Genomic DNA, 21,392 nt, shown 5'->3' with positions numbered 1-21,392 from the left:
TGCGAGGAAAACAATCTGAGTCAGATCCCCAGCCTGATGAATATTGTCCTAAGATACCAAATATATTTTTCATCTCATGAACATCTTCTCTCTACTTAGTAGAAATAAATATGGGATAACATTCAGTTACTACCATCTACCTACCACCTGCCATAAAGACTCAAGATGTTCCCCATCCCCAGCTTCGGGGTCAGGACTGAAGTGAGGTGGGCAGGGTCTGAGCCATAAGGAAGGGCTCACTCTCAGGGTGTGTAAAAGACAAAGGTCAGCACCCCCTAGTGCTGAGTCCTACATATAACTCTCTTGCTTTAGTCCAAACCTGATCCTTCCTAGGCTTCATATACAATCCCACCCACTTTGCCTGACAGTAATTCTCATCCAGTCTTACAACTCCGTAAATACCGAGCGCAAACAGCAACACACGTCACATTTTATCAACCCCGTCAAAACATTCTCTCATCCAGGCCTTTTTCCTTTCATCTCGGGGTCTTCTCTCAGCTTGTAATTTCTTCTTGTTGTCCTTAGCGTGGCTTGTTGGCTTTTTGTTTTGCTCTGTCCAAGGCAACATCCCACAGGGGAGCCCACGTTAACCTTAAAACTTACGATGTAGCCTAGGCTGGTCTCAAACTCCCAGCAATCTTCAGGCCTCAGCTTTCCTGATGGCTGGGGCTGGGGGCAATTGCCACCATGCTCAACTTTGGCCTGTACTTTCCAGCTTGACAAGGTCACCTCCACAAATGATTAAGGCAGGTGTGCATAGTGTGATATCCAAGGTAACAGCCCAGCCCAGGGTAAGAGTCACACACGATGAAGTCAGGCAGATTTGCAAAGAGACAGAAGGCGCCTCATATTTATGCCTTGATGCTGCTGGATGAAGAAGCAGTGATAATGGAAATGGTCCATACCTTACTAGGCTGTTGGGACAGTGTATGACTAGATGATTGGAAACACCTTACATGGTGCCTGGTACCTGGGAAGATCTTGTACACAATACCTACATAAATATTCATCAGCGCCACAGGCAGACTGGAACCCGCAGGCTGCTCTACAGAACCAACCATCATGGCTTCAGCACACGATGCCCTCACACCTCCCCTAGGCTAGATTAAGACATTTCCAGTCACCGACTGGCTCTGTAATAATTGTTTCATGTCAACTTCTCGCCAGCATTTTGATATAGCTATTTCTTCATTTCATAAAAGCTACTGATTAATAGAATCCCGACACAAAAGACACTTGGTGTTGGACCATGGTAAACACATCTCAAATGTTCTTTATCTAGTTTATTTGTTGCATAATATTTCCATTTGTTTATATCTTATTGTCAAGAAATGGTTCACTGGGTAGGACTGCTTACTGATCTTCATAGGTCCAGAGGTAAGTCCCTAACAAACACGTCAAGCCGCTCACAACCACCTGAAACTCTAACTCCAAGGGAACCCACACCTTCTTCTGGCCTCTGAGGGCATCAATGTATACATGTGTGTGTGTGTGTGTGTGTGTGTGTGTGTGTGTGTGTGTGTATAAAATTTAAAGAATTTTAAAAAGTCTTTATATCCTAATGTCTCCGTAGGGCAGTATTTAGCTTGGTAAAGCATAGTATATACTAATTTTTTTTTTTTATTAATGATGAGCAGCTATTTCACTATGGACACATTCCCTGGGAAATGACTTAAGTTCGTCAATTATGTCACCTTAACTTTCTAAAAGCAATGATGAGCTTTTCAAGTTTATGAAGTATAGATGCTGTCCCAAAACAATGCTACCACTTCATCTTTAATTCTGCTATGGACAAGTCTGTGACAGTTGTCACAACTGCCAACTTGACACAACCTAAAACCACCTGGGAAAAGAGTCTCAATGAGGGATTGCCTGCCTCAGATTGACCTATGTGCATGCCTGTGGGAGACTGTCTTGATTACACGTGAATTGATGTGTGAAGACAGCCCACTGTGAGTGGCACCATTCCCTAGGCAGGGAGCCTTAGACTGTATAAGAATAAAGAAAGCTAGCCCTATACAAGCATGAATGAATTTATTCTCCCCTTACTCTTGGATGGGGTGTTGACTAATTGCTTTGAGTTTCAATGTTGGCTTTCCTGCAATGATTAACAGCAACCGGGAATAACAAGTCAAAACAAAACAAAACAAAACAAAAAACCCAAAAGCCATTTCTCTCCTAAGCTGCTTTTTGTCAGGGCATTTTATCATAGTCCAGAGAAGAAAGGACAAGGTCCTATTATCATGTGGCACAAATTCTTATACCCAGAGACTGATGAAAGCACTGTGAAGACATTTGGGTTCTCAAGTCATGAATTTTGGCTCTTGTAATTTTTCCTGCATTTCCTTTCTATAATAAATACCCTTGGTTCAAAGTCATTCTCAAAACCATTTTAAGTCAGGCTATCCCTTCCATACGAGATGTCTCAAAAGGACATCTTATTCAGAAAGTAAGAACAGCCTGTATGATACCTAGAACATGCCTGCATACGCTAAACACTAAAACGTAATAAAATATGGCCAAATATAGTATCTCTTCTCCCTGGACTTGGACCCAAGTCTTTCTCAGACCTTCTGAAAATGCCCTTCACCTTCTCAGCTTGGTTCTCTGGCACCTCCAGGGTGGCCAACAAATTCTCCAAGCAAAAACGGGGCTCCAAGCCATCAAAAAACCCTTCACAGAGGTGCACTGAAGGAGTGTTCCTCCTTTCACGCACCAGCTAGTAACTTGTCCTGCAAGTTAATGATTCAGGTCACTGGCAGAAATGCAAGACTTTCACGTCTGACGAGCAGCCAAATGCCATCTATCCACAGCGGAAGTCCGGGGCCTGACTGTGTCCAGGCTACAGGCTCATTAAGGCTGGGACTTAAGAGCAGAAGGCTGGAGTGGATCACGTTGTGCTGTGGTTTCAGGCTAGGGGTTAGAGAAAGGCAGAACCAAATCCAGGACAGGTTTGTTTATGTTCTGTTCTCATCCAATCCCTCAGTTCCCAGGGACCTCTCACGGGTGGCTTCTCTGTTCCATCTGGGCCACATTTTAACCTTTCTTTTATTGTTTTTTTTTTTAATCTCTTTCTCCTTTTCTCTTCCTTTCTATTTCTGTTTCTCTGTCTTGAACAGACTCACATATAGGTAAAGCTGGCCTTAAACATGCTGTTTAGCCTAGGATGACCTTGAACTTCCAATCCACCTGCCTTCACCTGATTACTAGGGTAACAGGCATGTACCATCTCATCAGGTTTTACATAGTGCTAGGGAAGAAATCAAGGGCATGCTTAGGCATGCTATGTAGGCAAGCATTCTATCAGCTGAGCTACATCTCCAGCCCTCATATTTCTCTTCATTTATGACTGGGTGGTTCAGAACTAAATAAGAAATGCATATAAAATGAATACATGGATGCCAGTTTTGCTGCTGATAATCACTGATAGTAACAACACATATCCAGCACCTATGATAAATGTCTTTTCAGTTCCTCCAAATGCAGTAACCCATCTTCAGAATATCTCTGTGACATATTGGGTCCATAATATTTTAAGTAAGATCATACAGAAAGGAATCATAACTGATTAGTCTCATATAAGATCAATGATGAACTGTTGTTTGCTTGGTAGAGATAATGAAGTTCTATGCTACTTAATGAGGGAACTGTATCACAGTCCAGTACACATCTTCCACAAGTTTATAATTAATCAAGTAGATTTTATTAACTTTCTCTAAGGTAATAAATTAACTTGACTGTTACTTCAATAACTTTTCTCATGTTCTCTCTCCCTCCCAGAACCATGGTTTTGGTTGGGTGGCAGTGTGCTCTGTGAAACTACTTCCTCAGACTCCCTTGCAGCTAAGGGGGAGCAAGTATCAGTCTCTCGCAGAAAAGAAATACTAGAATTTTTCTGGTAGTTCTAAGACAGTGTTTCTGTGATTAAGAGAACTGACTCAGTACATGCACCCTCTTCCTTTGCTCTCCCCTTTCACCTTGTCTGAAACACCAGCAGCAAACCCAAGTAGTCATCATTTACTATAAGGAAGGAAGTCACAGTCTAAGGATGCTATAGCAGAGAGGAAGCAATTCCAGCTGCACCAGTCTCTGAATACCACCCTGTAAACTCCTGGATATAGGAGAATATGCAGCCATTTGTCAATGCTGAAGTCAAATTAACCCATGGCTATACAGGCATAGTAGCCCATACCACGTAATCCCAGTACTTAAGAGGCTGAGGCAGGAAGGTCATGAGTTCCAAATTAGCCTGAGCTACAACATAGTAAGATTCTGTCTAAACACAAAACAACCAAACAAAATGAAAAAAAAAAAAAAAAAAGACAAACTTTTACAAAGCATTAGTCTGGTTGGTTTACTATGGTTATATAACTTGTCATCCTTCAGGCCCATGGGGACCCAGAAAAGAACATGCCCTAGTATACAGGTGAAAGTACCAAGGCTCAGCGTGCTTATATAAGGGACATATCCAAGGTCACATAACTGATACAGGAGTCCCTTGTATATGAGGTTTTTTTTTTTTTTTTTTGCTTTTCACAGTTTCAACTACTCATGGTCACATATGGTTCAAAAATATTACTGTTTTTGGATAATCTTACAAATGAACAATTTAGAAAGTTTAAGTATCTTTTGGGCAGGTGACTTGGGTCAGCAATAAAGCATTTGCCAGATAGATAGATACACAGATAGATAGATACATAGATAGATACATAGATAGATACATAGATACACAGATAAATATAAAGATACATAGATAGACAGACAAGCATATAGCATATAAACAAAAATATTGTATATTAGAGGGGAGATGGCTGTCGTTTTAAGTCATAAAGCTGGGAGTTAAATTCAGCTCTTCAAATATCTAGTCCAGTGTTTTTTCAATATAAGCTGGGATCCACAAATACAAAGGCCACATCATCATCTTCACCACTACCTCAAAGTGCTCGGTCCAATACTGTGAGCCCATAGTGTTAGCAAAGAAAGTGCAATACAGGTTTGTAGACTCTGGAGTCTGAAGCCCCAGATCAAACTTTGGCTTAAAAACAAACAAACAAATAAACAACTATTATTTTATTATTATTATGATGATGATGATGATGATTGTTAGTATTAAATTTGTGGTGTGTATGTCTGTATGTCTCTATTTCCAGCACGTGCATGCAGGTACCCGTGAAGCCAGAAGAGGGCATCAGGTACCCGGGAGCTGGAATTCCAGGCAGTTGTAAGCTGCCAGATGCAGCTGCTGGAAACAACCACAAGAGCAGTATGCACTCCTAACTGCTAAGCCACCTCCCCAGCCTCAAACCATAGCTTTCGATGACTCTTCAACAGGCACACAAATAAAGAATTGCATGAAAAGAATTGGAAAGAACCTGTTCGCTCTGATTACTGCGCCCAGTCAACCTCAGTGCCTTCATTTTACGGCTTCCCTATGAACTTCAACTTTTACTTAGGTTTTTATGTCTTAAGAATCATTAGTTTTGTCTAAAGCAAAATAGAAAGAAATTAAACAAAATGGGGTTGGTGCATTCTTTCCACCACAAAGATCTACTTTTCACAAAAGTAAAGGAATATTAGTAACTTTATATGAGCCTGAATAGTCTAAGAAGAAAACAAAAACAAACAAACAAACAAAACCTTTAAGGCTTGGGGAGATAGCTTAGGGGCAGAGCATTAGCCCAGTGTGCGGGAGGCTCCGTGTGATGCCCACGCTGCAAAACTCAAACAAAACAAAAAGGAACAAGGAAACCGCTCTGGCGAACAGTTACATAGTTGCTATTCATTCTGTTTATGAAACAAAATTATTCTTCCCTCTAGTTCTGCTTGAAAAGTTTCTGAGTATGTGCTATTTATTTATTTATTTATTTATTTATTTATTTATTTATTTATTTATTTATTTATTTATTTATTTTCCCAGTAAGGAAGCCATTGGAGGCTACCTCGGCATTCAGCTCTGCAGACCAAGCGGCTGTCGGGCAGGTAGGCCTGCAAACGGACTGCCAGGACTCTGGGCCACGAGAACACTGGGTAATGGATCCCAGGTGAGGGGAGCAGGCATTCTTCACAAAGCTGTTATACCCTACCGAGAAGGCAGACCTCAGGAGGCAGTCTTCACCAGGTCCGGCCTCCTCGGGGTGGGGAGGAGAGAGGATGAGAGGAAGAAAGAGGCTCCATTCAATTATCTCCTCCTGGCGTTGCCATGGTAACGGCTCCGGGAAGCGGGTCAGAACTTTCTCAGTGGCAACAAACAGCAGCTCTCATTCACCACCACCCAAGCCTGCTGGCCACACTGGCTGCTTGTGCCGGCGGCCCCGGCAGGGACAGGGGGTTGAGGAACCATTCTTCTGTCACCTGCTCCGGGGACAGGAGGGGGTGGGGAGGCTGGGGAGGCTGCCTCGGAAGGTCAAAGCCAGAGAACTCTGAGTATGGAGGACCCTTCCTCTCCTAGCTAGAGGCGCTCCTGGACACCACCGTGGGAGCCGCCCGCCCGCCTGCCTGCCTGCCTGCCCTACTTCTCTCCCCAGGCAGCGTGAACAATGTGGTGACCTGAATCTGGGTCCCTTCCTTCCATGGTGACTGGGCAGAACCACTGAGCTTTGTTTTCTCTCGGAACACTTTAAATTCTTGGACAGACACGGGTGGGTGATGACATCTGTAAGCGCATTATAAACACAATGAAAACGGGAACCCAAGCTCCCCTGTCTTATCGTATCTCATTTTGAAATTCCTCAGCATTATCTTAGTCAGACCCCTCATGCCCTCTGCATAAAAAAACCCAGTGGGCAGTTGGCACTAACCCTCGTATCTCATCCGCAGGCTGGCTTTACTTTGCCTTCACATGCCACCCACTTCTGAGCCTGTGGTTTTATCCAAAGTAACTGCATCGGCACCTGCTAACGATGACCAGGATGCCAGAAAGCTCTGCCAGGGTCATCATGAACATAGGGTCTCTCAGCGTCAGCTGACTGTCCCCCCCCCCCAACTCTGCCTGTATTTGAGAAACGGAGCCCTTACATCTGGGTGAGAAGACTCTGGATTGGGTAGCATTTCATGAAAACCCAACTGGATGCCTAGCAATCTACGGCAAAACTCCAGTCTCCAGGGCTTCACAGCCAGAGACGACTCCATCAGGCCTGCGTGCTGTCTTTTCTATTCCAGGTGGTTCCAGGGTGTGGATACGGATGGAAGAATGGCTGCATCCAAACAGAGACGGACAGGACAGCACCAGCTCTATCCTTTCTCATCTTTTGCCCCATCCTATCCCCGCATCTCTAAAAGAAACCAAGCAACAGTGTAGTAAGATTTTGTTGTTGTTGTTTTTCAGTCAAGAATGGGATGTTGCCGGGCGGTGGTGGCGCACGCCTTTAATCCCAGCACTCGGGAGGCAGAGCCAGGCGGATCTCTGTGAGTTCGAGGCCAGCCTGGACTACCAAGTGAGTCCCAGGAAAGGCGCAAAGCTACACAGAGAAACCCTGTCTCGAAAAACCAAAAAAAAAAAAAAAAAAAAAAAAGAATGGGATGTTGAACAACCCTAATCACAAGCGGCCAGGCCACTCCTAGTAGTCTTCTGTCTGTCTGCCCTCATCTGGACAAGGCTATTCACAAGAATACACTTTGACCTTGTGTATTCCCAGGGCACAGGAGGTACTCCTTAAAGACAGGACAACAGAATGGACCAGCAGACCGTCAGAGATGATTAAAAAGATGCTCAGGCCTCCCTGATGCCATCAGACAAACATCTCACACCAATAATGGTCCTTCCCACACTCCTGTGCAACCTTCTGAAGGCCTGCCAAGAGCCAGATGAGGGCCGCATACCCTACCATCGTGCCACTGTCCCCAAGCACCCTTGCTGGTCCCTGTCTTCTGCTTGGGATACACATCCTCTCTAATCTGCTGAGAAAACCTGTAGAAAGGTTTTGGCTCACTCCTTAGGAACCTGTGCTGGACATGGAGTTTGCTAGCATAGATCACCTGCATCACGGCTCCCAGAATCCTCTTCCCTGCATGGATCCCGGTGTGGACCACAGTAGCATTTTTGGTGAGGTGTAGAGGGCAAAAGTGGAGGTGGCCACTTTCTGTGCTTCAAGGTCAGCACAGGCATGAAGACCAGGAGCAGCCAGCGGGTGTCATTGCTGTTCCCTTGAGATTTGAGCAGCATGGGACAGCAAGTGGTCTGTGTGACTCATGTTGGTGTTCACTCACAGACTCATGGCATGTTGAAGAGGGATAGCAATAACTCCTTCGGATCCTCCGTGAGGATAGATTTAAAGGTTTGCTTGGGGATGTTGAGAGATGCTATCGTTCACCCATCCTGGCTGGCTGCCATCTGTCTTGCTCTGCCCACTCTACATGTAATCTTTTAAAAAACTAGAGTACTGATCACTGCTCCACTGAATGACATTGGAGGAACAGCCTCACCCAGACTGTGGAACCAGCCCCTACAAACGTACAAGGTCAGATCCCAGAATAAAGAAAGTCCTTACCCAGTTTGGACATGCAGCTTCAGTGAGGCCCTAAGTTACACAACCTTCAGTGCCCATCCCCACAAGGCCTCTTTCCTTTCCAAGGCTCCTCTCCCATGATGGTTTTTCCACGGCCTTACCACGGTTTGTTTCTATACTTCTATTACCAGGATCTAGTGAGTTTGTGCTTAATCCAGAAATGTGATAAGGGCTTATTAAATTAAGTCTTATTAGCTGCCTAGCCCATCAGGGGTCTCTCCAAAGAATATTACTCTTTTATTCTCCAGGTGGTGAGGTGTCTAAGAAAAGCCCTGCCGCCTGCAGACACCAGACCTGGATATGAGATTCTGATCTTCCCAGCCCAGGCCTTGTGGTCTTAGCTATCATTTAATCGTTCTGAACCTTGGTTTCCTTAACTATAAAATCCCATCCACTTTTTAGATTTGTTAGCAGTTTAAAAAGATGTTAGAGGGTCGGGGGGAGCAGGCTGGAGAAGATGGCTCAGCAGCTAAGAGCACTTACTGCTCTTGCAGAGGACCTGGGTTTGGTTCCCAGCACTCACACAGTGACTCACAACCATCTGTGACCCCAATTCTAGGGGATCCTATGGCCACCACAGGAAGCCGGAAAGTGTGCTGTGTACTTACCTACACACAGACAAAACGCTCATACATGTAAGATAAAAATTAATGAATATTAAAAAGAAAACAGATACACATGGATCCCTCGGTAAATTCCAGGCAAGTCCCTTGTATTCTGCTTGTAGCCTGCATATAGATGCTCCGTTTCTCCCCTCCTTCGGCACTGACCCAATATTCTCTTCACTTCCCAGGCAGGCAGGCACACAGCAGTCACCTCCATGTGATAAACAGCCTTGACAATCGCGGCGCACACACACAGCCGGCCACCTCGCAGGAGGACGCCCGCCCAGGCACGCGGCCTCCAGCTGAAGTTAGGCCAGCTGGAGCTCACTCACCAGACAGAATGAAGGGCAACAGCCTTCTCAGTGGAGAACAGCTGAGGCAGAGCACACTGGCGACGCAGCTGCTGCCCGGCCCCAGCCCCTGCATTCAGGAATGTTGAGCCCCTCAAATATGCCCTGCAACAGCGTGCACACATGTGGACGCAGATAAACACACAAGCGTGGACTTCAGCACACCGACCGCATGGGCTCCACGAAAATGGCTGTTGTTCCTTAGCTGCTCCCCCAACTTGTGACATTGAAAAGGAGACTAAGAGTCATGTGGGGTGACCAAGTGATGGCTGCCACCGATTAGCTCTGCATATGGCCCCAGCTAGGAAACTAAGGACAGACACCCTGACAGGCCTCTGCCAGGCGCAGCACAGCCCCTTGAGGTGAGGGGACAGGCTAGGCACTGTGCCAGGTGTATGACAGCCCGTGGTGTATGACAACCTGTTACTGTGCCTGGTTGATCTCTTAGGAGCCCAAAGCTGAGAGAATTCAAATCCATTGTTTCTGATCCCATGACTGGCAAAGCCGAAGTGCGGGTACAGATTCTGTTGGGCTCTGGCACTCATACCAACAACACAGGCAAACCCCAAGTGACTCCCCCCGCCACCCCGTGCTGATGTCAGCAAATGGAAGGTGCCTGAGGTAGAGGAGCCTCCGGAGACCTCTCAGCCCAGCAAGGCGGAAGTGTACAAGGGCGAGCCCAGAGTGGCGAAGGGCCTTGGTGAGTCCCAGAGGGGCCTTCACTCAAACTCCAGCTCCTGGACAGGCCCTTGTCCTTGTGCCCCTGGCCTCAACATAGATGTTAATTAATAAACCGATTAAGGCAAAAGGACATATAGTGTATACAATAACAGGTGGCTTTTGGTCCAGCAGAGTTATTTCCTGAACCCAACTTTGCAGTTCTGTCTATACACCTACACCGAACTATATAGTTCCAGGACCAGATCATGATGGCCCCGGGCTGCCCTGATTCTCTCTGTGGTACTGTGCCCACCTCCCAGGACAGGAAGCCTGCAGGAAGGTCAGCCCATCTTCAGACAGGCAGGATAACTGATTCACTTCTTCGAAGGCACACACACACACACACACACACCCCCATGACTTCCTCCCTTCCTCACACAGACGCAAACCCAGGCCTGGAACATGCAGGCCTATGCCCCATGGGAACACTGGTGGTCCATCTCACCCCACATCCCTGTCACAAACAGGATATAGAGACAGGATGCATTAGTCTCAGCTCCAGAGGACATGGCTTGACCTGGATTTCCTAGCAATCTCAGAACCTCATCAATTCTTTTTAGTGAATCAGTTCTACTTCTGAGGACAAACAACCGCTCCACGTGTGAATTCCCACATCTAGGAAGGTATTCTAGAGCCAGACCCTAGTCACGTAGGAGGAAAATCAAAGTGACATCAGACTAGAGACCCTGTCCTTAGGGAACATGCCAAGATGGATGCATTCTCAGCCCCTCTCCTAGATAGACCCAAGCCCAGAAACAAGCCTATAGAGAAACAATTTACTACAAAGAGAATGATTTCTTACATGTTTCAAAAAAGTTGGATACAAAGTTACCAAGAATCGGATACAAGGGTCTATTCTTAACAGTGCACTATAACATAACAAATTTTCTTTCAAAAGCACATTTCCTCTCTGTTTATATGGTAAGGCTACAAATGTATAGAGAGAGCAGATGGATGATTGCTTAGGGTTTTGACATCCATAGGACTGTCACAGCTATAGGGCATCAAGTTTCTTCTGAGGTGTGAAATGGTGTGAGATGGATGAGTGTGCTACTGATGACAATTAACTGTGACTACACGAGACACTATTTTCCCCTTCTGTGAACACACTGTACTGTATGTGTACTAGATCTTAAGCAGATAAAGACAAGAACACATATGTGCACACCGGTGTCTACAGCAGCATTCTTCACAAAGTCAAAAAAAAAAAAAAAAAAAAAAAAAAAAAAAAAAAACGGTGGGAAGGATGTAAATGCCATCCGTCAGTAGTGGATACACAGAAGGCTGTATGGTCATACACAAAGGAATAAGTACAACCTGTAAAACTGATGATGCGGATGTCTGTGAAACTCTGAACATACTGAAAACTGGTTGAACTGTACTCTTGTTTGCCTGTGTGCAAATCAAGTGTTGCCAGTCAAACCCAGGGCCACACAGGAGTGCTCTACAGTCCCTTACTGTGTCCTTTTCGTGGAGGAAGGACAAGGCATATGAATCACAACTCAATAAAGGAATCGCCAGAGGTAAGATAAAAGCACTTCCCCCCACAACTGCTTCTTTCAGAAGTTAGAAGAATTCAGTAACGGTGGTATTTTCCACTGTGTTTCTAGATATTGTACCTTTACATGGAATCCACTGTTTCTGCTTAAAGAGGTCGAAAATGCAAGGAGGTTTGAACCGGGCTGCAGAATGGAATCGGGCGGGGCAGGGGAACAGTCTTTAGAAACAGATGGGAGATTGGTGGAAGCCACTACTCTTCCCACTAAATGGTTTTTAAAGTGACCTTTTAGTGTTAATATTCTCAGGCAGAAAGCATGTCTTCAATGCTCTGTCAGTTGGGGAGACACCGATTCAGGCTGGGTAATAATAAGACCAAGAGGGGTCTTCTAGACAGTAATTCTGCGTCTGGGAACAATCCATTGCCATCGTCCTATTTCAAAGAACCCAGGTCAGGGAGTGAGCTTGAGGTAAGCATTGAATGGGCCCTGAGCACTAAGGAAGAGGCAGAGAAGGAGAAAGCCTTAGAGCTCCAGCCAGGGTGACTCATGCGAGGTTCAAGAATATAAGTCACCAGAGCCATGGGCAAGGGCATGAACTTGAGCCATATTAGACACATAATAGTGATAGATAAGATTACAGAGTACTCACTGTGTGTTAGATAGCTTACTAAGTGAGGTAATTACTATAATTACATCCCATTTAGTCAGGAACTGGCCCCAGGATTGCAGAGCTGCTAAGGGAGTGCCTGAATCCAAACTCAAGAGTCTGGAACCAGGCAGGTCACCCCTACCCAATGGACAAAGGGACCCTACGACTGGATTGACAGGTTTGAATCCAGCTCTGGGACCTTAGGCAAGCTACGTAGTCTCAAAAAAAAAATGGTATCTCCTTCAAAGAGCTCATGAAACATAAAGAAATAAAAGACAATTAAATGACTACTATAGGAATAACTGGCTTGTCTCAAGGCTGGATCCAGAAAGACCTCGCTGGGTAAGCAAGCCCATTGCTGAGGTTGGACGGAGCTTGATCACATAATGAAGATGAAAAAGGAAGCTGTGATTTGAACCATGTGTTTGAACATGTCGTTCCTGGCTAGCGGGGCTGTGTTGGCAGGTTATGAAACCCTTGAGAAAGGAAGCGTGGAGGATGCAAGTGGGATCACCAGGAACCGACCTTTGAGGCTTCAGTCGGCTCCCCGACTTCCAGCTGGAGTGCTTTGGTTCCTGCTCAGCTACCAGGATGTGGCCAGCAACCTCATATTCTCACTGCCAGGGCGAGGAACTGACGCTGCCACAGTGCCCTCCACATGGGATGGCCTGAATCCCCTGAACGATATGCCAAAATAAACTCCTCCTTAAACTGCTTCTGTTGGGATATTTGGTCCCAGTGATGCCAAAGTATCTTACACAGGGGAGCATCCCACGTGGTCACACAGCCAGTTCAGATGCTAAGCATGCCACGGGACAGGACCTGCCTGAGAAACCTGCCTGGGGAGCAGGTGGCAGGCCCTGAGGTGGCCAAGTGGGAAGAGGACAGGATATGGGACACAGGGCTCAAAGGGAATGAGGAAAACAGAGCTGGAGGTGTAGGGAGCAGGGAGAGTCGGGCCCTGAGCAAGAACTCAGGTAGGGGCTTCCTGAAGACAGGAAGATAAAGAGGAAAGAGGAAAGGAGGAGACAGTTTCCTGAGCATGTGGGGGGCCGGGGGAGCAGGGTTAGGGGTGGTAGGAGGAGTCTGACGCACTAACAAGAGTCTCCAGCTGCCAGATGAGGCAGGAGAGCAGTGCTGAGCCCCGCACATGTGTGAACAGGGCATGCATTGATCACCAACTGTATTCTAACCACGGCCGGAGCACAGAACCCGCTCTACTGCTTTTGGCTCCCTTTATTTCTCTGCCTTGTCTGCTGCCCTATATATCTGGACTTTTGCTGGCCATAAAATAGCTCAAGTGTAGTCCTCCGGATGGAAAAGGGTGAAACTAAATCAACGAACGTTCAACTCTGGTGAAAGGCGTAGTAAGAAACAAGTTATAAATACTGGCAACAGTGAAGTTCTGCAATTTATTTTAGACATTCCTGCTTCGGTAGATAAATAGATGACTGAGGCTCAGGTTAGATCACTGTGAGTGTCAACCTGGCCCCAGTTTCCAAGAGCAGAAGAATAAAGGTTTTAACTTTATTAGATAAGGTATTTATCTAATGCTGATGAACCCATCTGACTCCACCTTCCTTACTTTTCTCATTGTGACCCAACACCTGACGGGAAGCAACAAGACAAGAAAGATTTACTATAACTCAAGGCTCAAGGGATCCAGTCCATGGTGGGGCGGAACATGAGGTAGCCAGTCACATGTGTCCTCATCCAGGAAGCAGAGCGGGCTGAATACTACTACCTAGCTGGATATTCAGATGGGGATCCCAGCCCCTGGGATGGTGCCTTTCTAAAGCACCCGATAGACACGCAGAGGTGTGTTTCCATGGTGATCTACATCCAGTCAAGTTGACAACTGATGATTGACCATCACAACCCCTACTTCCTAACCTCTGGATTTGCTGAAGCAGCACAATTGCAAACAGTTTGGAATTACAGTGCTGTGGCCAGAAGCTTGGCTACTTTAGTTGGGATCAAATCTGGGTTCTGATACTCAGCGGCTGTGTAGCTTTGCGCAACTTAACGGCCTCTCTGTGCTTCACTTCCTGTGTCTGCAAATTAAGGGACCGTAATGGACAGAGCCTCACAGTGAGGCACTCACAGTACTGAATGTCTATCAAGTACCCGGAAGCACTCTTGGTAGACGATAAACCCTAAAGCTCACATTCTTTTTTTTTTTTTTTTCTTTTCCAGTTTGCAACCCATATGAACGATCTCTATGAAAACACTGCTGTGGAATATTAGTTGAAGATGTGTTACATTTGTTTATGCTGTGGAACACTTGTTTAATGATGCAAAGATGCGTTGCATTTGTTTAACTCTGTGAAGCTGTGCTCCTTTGCCTGTCTAAAACACCTGATGGTCTAATAAAGAGCTGAACGGCCAATAGTGAGGAAGGAGAGAGACATAGGTAGGGCTGGCAGGCAGAGAGGATAAGTAGAAGGAGAAATCATGGAAAGAAGGAAGGAGCCAGCCACCCAGCTACACGGCAAGCCACGGAGTAGGAGTAAGATTTACAGAAGTAAGAGAATGGGAAAAGCCCAGAGGCAAAAGGTAGACAGGATAATTTAAGTTAAGGAAAGCTGGCTAGAGACAAGCCAAGGTGAGGCTGGGCATTCATAAGTAAGAATAAGTCTTTGTGTATTTATTTGGAAGCTGGGTGGCAGGACCCCAAAGACCAAAGAGTAAAAGAGTAAAAAAAAAAAAAAAAAATTAAAAAAAAAAACCACCTCTACAACAATAAAAATTAAAAAACAAAAAACAAAACCAGATGGGCCCCAGAGACCGCTGGCTTCATGGCTTCCGTGAACATATTGAATAGAAAATTCTGGCATTACCTGTCAGGCATCTGGCTCATTTTCAGATCAGTCATATATGTTTATATAACATAACACAAATGAAATATCAGCTCTTTATGGGAAGTACTAATTTCCCACCAAACAACAACTCTCCCTCTTAAGAGTGACATTTGTTCAGGGCAAAAGTGGGTTCAGCCATTGAAACTCTCTTGTGATTCAGCAATTGAATAACTGCTATTGGGGTGGGGGGTACTTTCCGCTCATGGTTTCAGAGAGTCTCAGCCTATCACAGTGGAGAGGTAGGAGTCATCGATTCATGGCAGCTGAAACACATCATGGGGTCTCTTTGTGTCACAGCACATTTAAGTCTACCTGCTGCCAGAGCGAGGGCCTGAACCCATCCAACACTCTGCTTTTGTCCACACCCCACCATTTAAATGATGAAAGGTGTGATCCTTTTTCTATAACTCTCTCCCTTCAAATGTGAGCTACCTGTTCTGGCATTGCTACATCTTAGTGCCCTGAAGTCTGCATGCCCTCCATACCAAGTCGGTGCTTGGTAAACAGGAACCACGTGAAGAAACAAAGAGAAGAATCAGGAATAGGGTCAGGAGGGGTCCTGGGTAAACGTTCTTAAAGGCATGCCTCTGCCATCCCCACGCCCCTTTCACTGTATTTCCACTCCTTGCCTCGAAGATGTAGCAGCCACTTTGAGGTCATGATGACCCTCCCTCACAGCTCTTATAAAAGAAAGAAAACAAAACCAGAAACCACAGCCTGGCTTCCTGAAGCCAGTTGAGTCATAGGGCCAGTCCTAAGTATATGAATGGAAAGAAAATGGACCCAATAAAAGTGGCATTTCTTTATGTCACAGTGTGTCAGGCTTCCTGATACTCACACTTAACCTAATTCCTGAGAGGTATAAAAGATCTTTCCTAGCCAAGAAAAATAAAAGGAAAGAAGAAAAGGCTTTTCCTTTCAGGTATCTTTGAGAAGAGCTGCTAACAAGAAATTTGGCTCATGTTCAACCCTCACAGTAGCAGACACCAATCCAAGATCAGGACCAGGATGTGGACACTACATTTCATCAATAGGTAATGTGGATAGTTGTAAAAATTAAAGACTCAGTCAGATGAAAGCTTCCTTGCTTCCTTGATTATCTTCTCAATGAAAGCCTATGGCAGGAGAGTAGGAGCATGTGGCTGGCCATGCAGCTCAGGGACAGATCTGCTCTAGCACATGCCACACAAGGTCCTCTGTCTAATCACCAGTGCCACAAACAAAAATAAGACAAACACCACCTGGCTGAAAATCGGGATGAATGAGGGTGTTTGTCACAGGGGTGATGGGGCAGGAGGATCCAGTTTCTCTTCCCACTGACCTACCTTCCTATTGTATTTCCCTTTGATTCTATGTTGTATGGGGAGCCTAGACGCTTACCTCCAAACTAGACAGGGGCACCAAGGAATGTGGTGCCAAGCAATAGTGCCAGTACTCCTCACTCCTTGTCCTCTCCATGATAGACTCACTCACCTCCCTTGGTCCAAGCTAACTTCCTGGAACTTAAGACTTTAAACCCTGGTAAGTGTTAAGTACCACTGGAAGAAGTAATGTGTTTTTAAGAAACAGACCTTGTATCATAATCCACGCTAGATCCCTGTCTTAGCAAAGCTTTTACCTGGGGCAGCCGGGTGGGAAGCATGTGAGCTCTGGCCCCAACAACAACTGGGGGGGTCACTGGATCCAGAAGGCAGGAGCCAGAGTTAGCTGATCTTGCCTGTGGCCCCTGAGCCTCTGTACCCCACGAGAAGGCTGTCGTAGGACATGTCTCCCTTTGTCTAGTAAGCTCTCTTACATGCCAAATAAAAAGCAGAAGAATTTTCTGCCCATAAAGCAACACTCTGAGTCAGACTGGTATTTTAGTTGGCAGACACTCAGCGGACACTAACCAGACACAACCAACGGGTTTGCCAGGCCATCTTCCCCAGCCTCAACAAGCAACTGCAAACTGCCAGTCGGTGTGAGGGTAGGAGGCATCCAGGGATTTTCCAGTTGAACATATCTGCACCCGAAAGCCCAACGAATAACTTTTCAAAGTAAACCGTGCATTAAATCTGTTCTAACTATATCCGACTTAGACATTTCGGAGTGATCACTCATCTTTGAAGACAAGGCAAAACCTGAAACCTCTTAGAAGATTTTAATCAAAAAATAATTATCAACTAATGCGTGTTTTTCTACTTTATGGCCACCGTGTTAAAAATTGACTCAGGAGGAACTGCTGGATCTAAAACCCTGGTCAAAGTTTGATGAGGGGCAGGCCGTGCTCAAGTCTCAGATATTCTCCCCACAGAATATTTGTTTGTTACCCAGAGAAAAGCATTATTTCCCAGAGGAAAGCCTGACAGATACCATGGGAAACAGATCATCAAAATTCATTATCTCCAATCATGGGATTAGCAGGCATCATGAGCCTCCTGACGTAATGACTGTGGAGAAGAAAAGAAACAAGAAAGCCCTAACATAAAAAAAACTAGCCTACTCAAAAAAAAAAAAAAAAAGCAAGTTTATAAGAGACTAAGAAACCCTTTCAGACAATGCATGAAAATGCCATGAGTAATTTTTTAAGTGCTCAATTGAAAAAACATAAATGTCTTAGCATTGAGACAAAGAAGAAAGCTGAACTGCAAGTCAGGAGAACTCACTGTAAGTTTTCTTCTCGATAAATCCCCTGTGGTTCTGTCAGAGTGTGTGTGTCTTTGTCCTTAAGAAATGCGTGCCAAAGACTCAAGGGTTTCAGACTGTGATGTGTGCAACTCACTCTCAAATGGCTCAGCAACTGTGTGTGTGTGTGTGTGTGTGTGTGTGCGCGTGTGTGTGTGTGCGTGCGTGTATGTGTGTGTGTGTCCCAGAGAGAGAGAACAAAAGAGCATACACACATTAGTAAATGCTGATTCTGAGTATGGAAGCTTTGTTTTGAGGTTAAAAAAGAATGCTATAATTTTCAAGAACCATTACTAGGGAAGCGAATATTTTAAAATTTTCAGAATGTTTAGAAAAATACTTAAACCTGAACCAATTAAAAGAACAGAGTCAAAATGGTAGATGGGGGGGAGATGGGGTGGAGGGGTTGTCAACAGTAGGTATGGTGCCAATTCTTTTGTTAGCCTCTGAGGAGTCCATCAGTCTCCCCCAGGCCACAGAAGTCCCACCATATTTCCAAGGAAAGGATACAAACACAGAAAACATGACTCACCACCACTGAGGGAAAGGAATGCCCAGCTTAACCAAGGCTAACCCTAACTCAGTGAGTCGCTTCCCCCTCTCATTTCCTGGAGGACTCAGATGCTGAAGGAACACCTGAGCTCTCTGCCTCCATCACACCCAAGTGATACAGCCGGTCAAGAGAATCCATAGCCCATGTTCTCAATGCTTCTCCAGCACCTCAGTACTGCCTATGTTCCAAGTCAATGTCCACATACACCCATGGCCCACTTCAGCCTCAACAAGAGGAGGATCCTGGCAGGATCCAAGTCTACTCAACCAAGAGATTCTTATACAGTGTGTGCGTCTGTCTCCCAACCCTTGCTTTTCATTGGCTCTTTGGTCCTAATGATATTATTTTTAGTCTTGACCCAAACCTACTCAGCCCCTTTAGGTTCGTTCAGAGCTGCAGCTTTCTGATAAAGCGACATTCACTCCTCGATGCTGTCTCTGCCAGCAGCACACACGTGGCTGGATTAGGCCGAGGGGGCTGTAAAGTACACACACACTTGCCCAGCGTGTGCTTCTCATTCCTAAAATACTTTGTTCCTAAACCACTTCTCTGCCTCTCTTGGCACAAGACAGGACAAGTGGCTCTGGGCCAGAGGAAGTGTCTGCTTAGAGATGTGGGCTTTCTTTAAATTTCTTTACTTCAGAGAAAAAAAATCACATGGAGAACATTCTAGCATGATTACAAGGGAACAGAGTAGAAAGGGGGCAAACCGGTAGATAAAGACATTTGGTTTTGGTTTTTGAAGTTGTCTAAAAGGAACACTGAAAATATAAAACCTAGCATTATCTTTTATGAGAACAGACATTACAGCGCCTAAGTGAGGACAAGAAAACAAAAATATCCCTTTAACAGAAAAGGTTCATGCACATGTGCCAGCTTCTCACACATGCATCACATGCTTGTTTTGAGGTAGCATGCCCATACGAGGTACGGGGGGAGACCTTTCAAAATCATTGCTTTCGTTAGAATGTATTTTTATTTTTCTACTTGGCTCCTTTGTGCTTTTTTTCATCCTCTACTAAAAGCAAAGGTCAAAGATGAAAAGCCTATCCCAGCTGGTTTAGCTGCCCTGTCCCTCAAGCTCCAGGCATTTATTGGGGACCCCCTCACGACTAGCTGTGCAAAATTAACGGCTCTCTTGAAAAGCCGCAGGCATCCCCAGCTGGCCTGCAAAGCCCACCAACGGCAGACGTACCACCCAGAACACATTAAAGACTATCACCTCCCACTCCAGCCCAGACGCCTCCCCGGTAGCTCGGACTGGGGCAGGAGGGTGACTTACTTTCTTTCCACTTCTGGTGTTGACACGGTGCTGCAGAAGCCAAGGGACTCCTAAAAGAGAGAGAAGGTTCTCAGCGTCAGTAAGCGACAACGGTGTCTCGTTCCTACAGAATATCACTTGAGAGAAAAGGCAGAAGCCAAACCAGATGATGAAAGTCGCTGTGCTTACTTCGAGCTGGGACCGCAGCTGAAGTGACGTGGGCCCGGCGTTGGGTTTCTCCTAAAACAGAACAGATGCAGCCTTGATGAGACTCCCAAACGTGGCACACACACAGAAAGATAAATAGATGTGTAAGAAGAGATGGGAGGATTTGGGAAGCACTCCTCTGTACAGTGGGAGGAGATGGCAGAGATAAATGGATTTTCTGGAAAACCTGAAATGCTTCTCAGATGGGAGCACAAGACTCTTGGAACGGAACTGCTTTACCAAACATCACTGCTGCTATACTCTGCTCACAGTTTTACTACACACAAGCACCAACCAACAGAGGGGCCTGAGAGTTAATGGTGGAATGAGTCTCTAGATACACTGGGCCATCATCACCAGACACTGAATTTACCGCAACTGTTGAAGCTTATTTTTCAATAACAGCGGAGTTCCAGCCTGATGGTTTTACGTTTACTTGTCTATATTTATTGGGGAGGGCACACACTGGTGCCCTGGCATGCGTGTGGAGGTCAGAGGCCAGCTTTCGGGGAGTCAATTCACTCCTTCCACCAGATGGAACCAGGGATTAAACTCAGGTTGCTAAGTAGAGCTTCAAGGGCTCTTGCCTGCTGGGAGAGCCATCTCGGCAACTCCCAATCTGATTTTGAAATTCTACATTTATTCAAAGGATTCAGTAACGTAAGGCTTGTTGTAAATGTGTGTTAGAAAGCTGGAAGACTAACTGGATATTATCTCAGCCTTTTAAAAAAAAAAATCACCATATATATTACAAATGAACTGGCCTGCTTGAAAATTTACGAAAGCTCTCAGCTTGCAGGTGATGAATGACATAAAAATGCATGATGCTGTGAGTTTATTGAGAAACATTAAATCACAAGGACAGAGGAATCCGCTTTAGAGATAAAATCCACCATGTCCTATAACACCCTTGTTTTATAGTAAATGGATGTGTTTCCCTTGAAAATGTAAAACACAAGGGGGAGAGAAATGAGTTACATGTGATGTAAACAGTGGACGGAGACGGGCTTTGGGGGTCTAAGGGTGAAAGTTGTACTAAGGAAACATTTGGATGTAATTAGAAGAAAAGAGCCATCCACAGCACACAGGGCCTAACCCTAGTGATTTTCCCAAAGAAACCAATTCAGAATCAACATAAGTGTAAGCAAAGGCTTATCTTCTCTGAGGCAGGTTCACAAAGTACAACTGAGGCAGGTTCACAGAGGGTAACTCTGAAACAGACATTTAGAAGCTACTTCTGCCCCCCCCCCAAAAAAAAAATGCCTCTTCACCTGGTCTCACAGCTAACTGTTCAGCCTGGCACCTTTACCTTCATGGAGTCCCTGTCTACCCCCTTTACTTCGGTATAGTAAAGAGAGGTCACTGTCCTAAACCTGTAGGCATCTTGGATTCTTAGAACAGATGAGGATAATTATCTCTAATGGAGAGGCCACACCCTGGAGTAGGAGTGTTCATCTTACAGAGACCAGATCCATCCTCATATGTCATGACAGAAAGACATCTTCAGACCACCTTCACA

The 21,392-nt window shown here is 45.4% G+C and overlaps 1 protein-coding gene and 1 long non-coding RNA gene across 2 annotated transcripts in view; one reads left to right on the top strand and one right to left on the bottom strand.

The window, feature by feature from the left end:
- Sash1 (SAM and SH3 domain containing 1) overlaps nucleotides 1-21,392 on the bottom strand; it is a 170,076-nt gene that overhangs the window by 72,682 nt on the left and 76,002 nt on the right. Inside the window, exons 3-4 of the mRNA XM_059272762.1 lie at nucleotides 19,856-19,906; nucleotides 19,688-19,737 (exon numbers count right to left, since the gene is read on the bottom strand). Of these exons, the coding sequence (XP_059128745.1) occupies nucleotides 19,688-19,737; nucleotides 19,856-19,906 (101 nt within the window). The remainder of the gene's footprint in view (nucleotides 1-19,687; nucleotides 19,738-19,855; nucleotides 19,907-21,392) is intronic.
- LOC131918587 (uncharacterized) lies at nucleotides 6,147-7,300 on the top strand. Its single transcript, XR_009381028.1, has 2 exons — nucleotides 6,147-6,638; nucleotides 7,159-7,300. It is a non-coding gene; the product is annotated as an uncharacterized LOC131918587 (long non-coding RNA).

Source organism: Peromyscus eremicus, chromosome 8b (genome assembly GCF_949786415.1).
Source record: "Peromyscus eremicus chromosome 8b, PerEre_H2_v1, whole genome shotgun sequence".
NCBI classification, from domain to species: Eukaryota; Metazoa; Chordata; class Mammalia; order Rodentia; family Cricetidae; genus Peromyscus; species Peromyscus eremicus.
The sequence above is the reverse complement of the archived record's forward strand: the minus strand, read 5'-3'. Positions and strand labels throughout refer to the sequence as shown.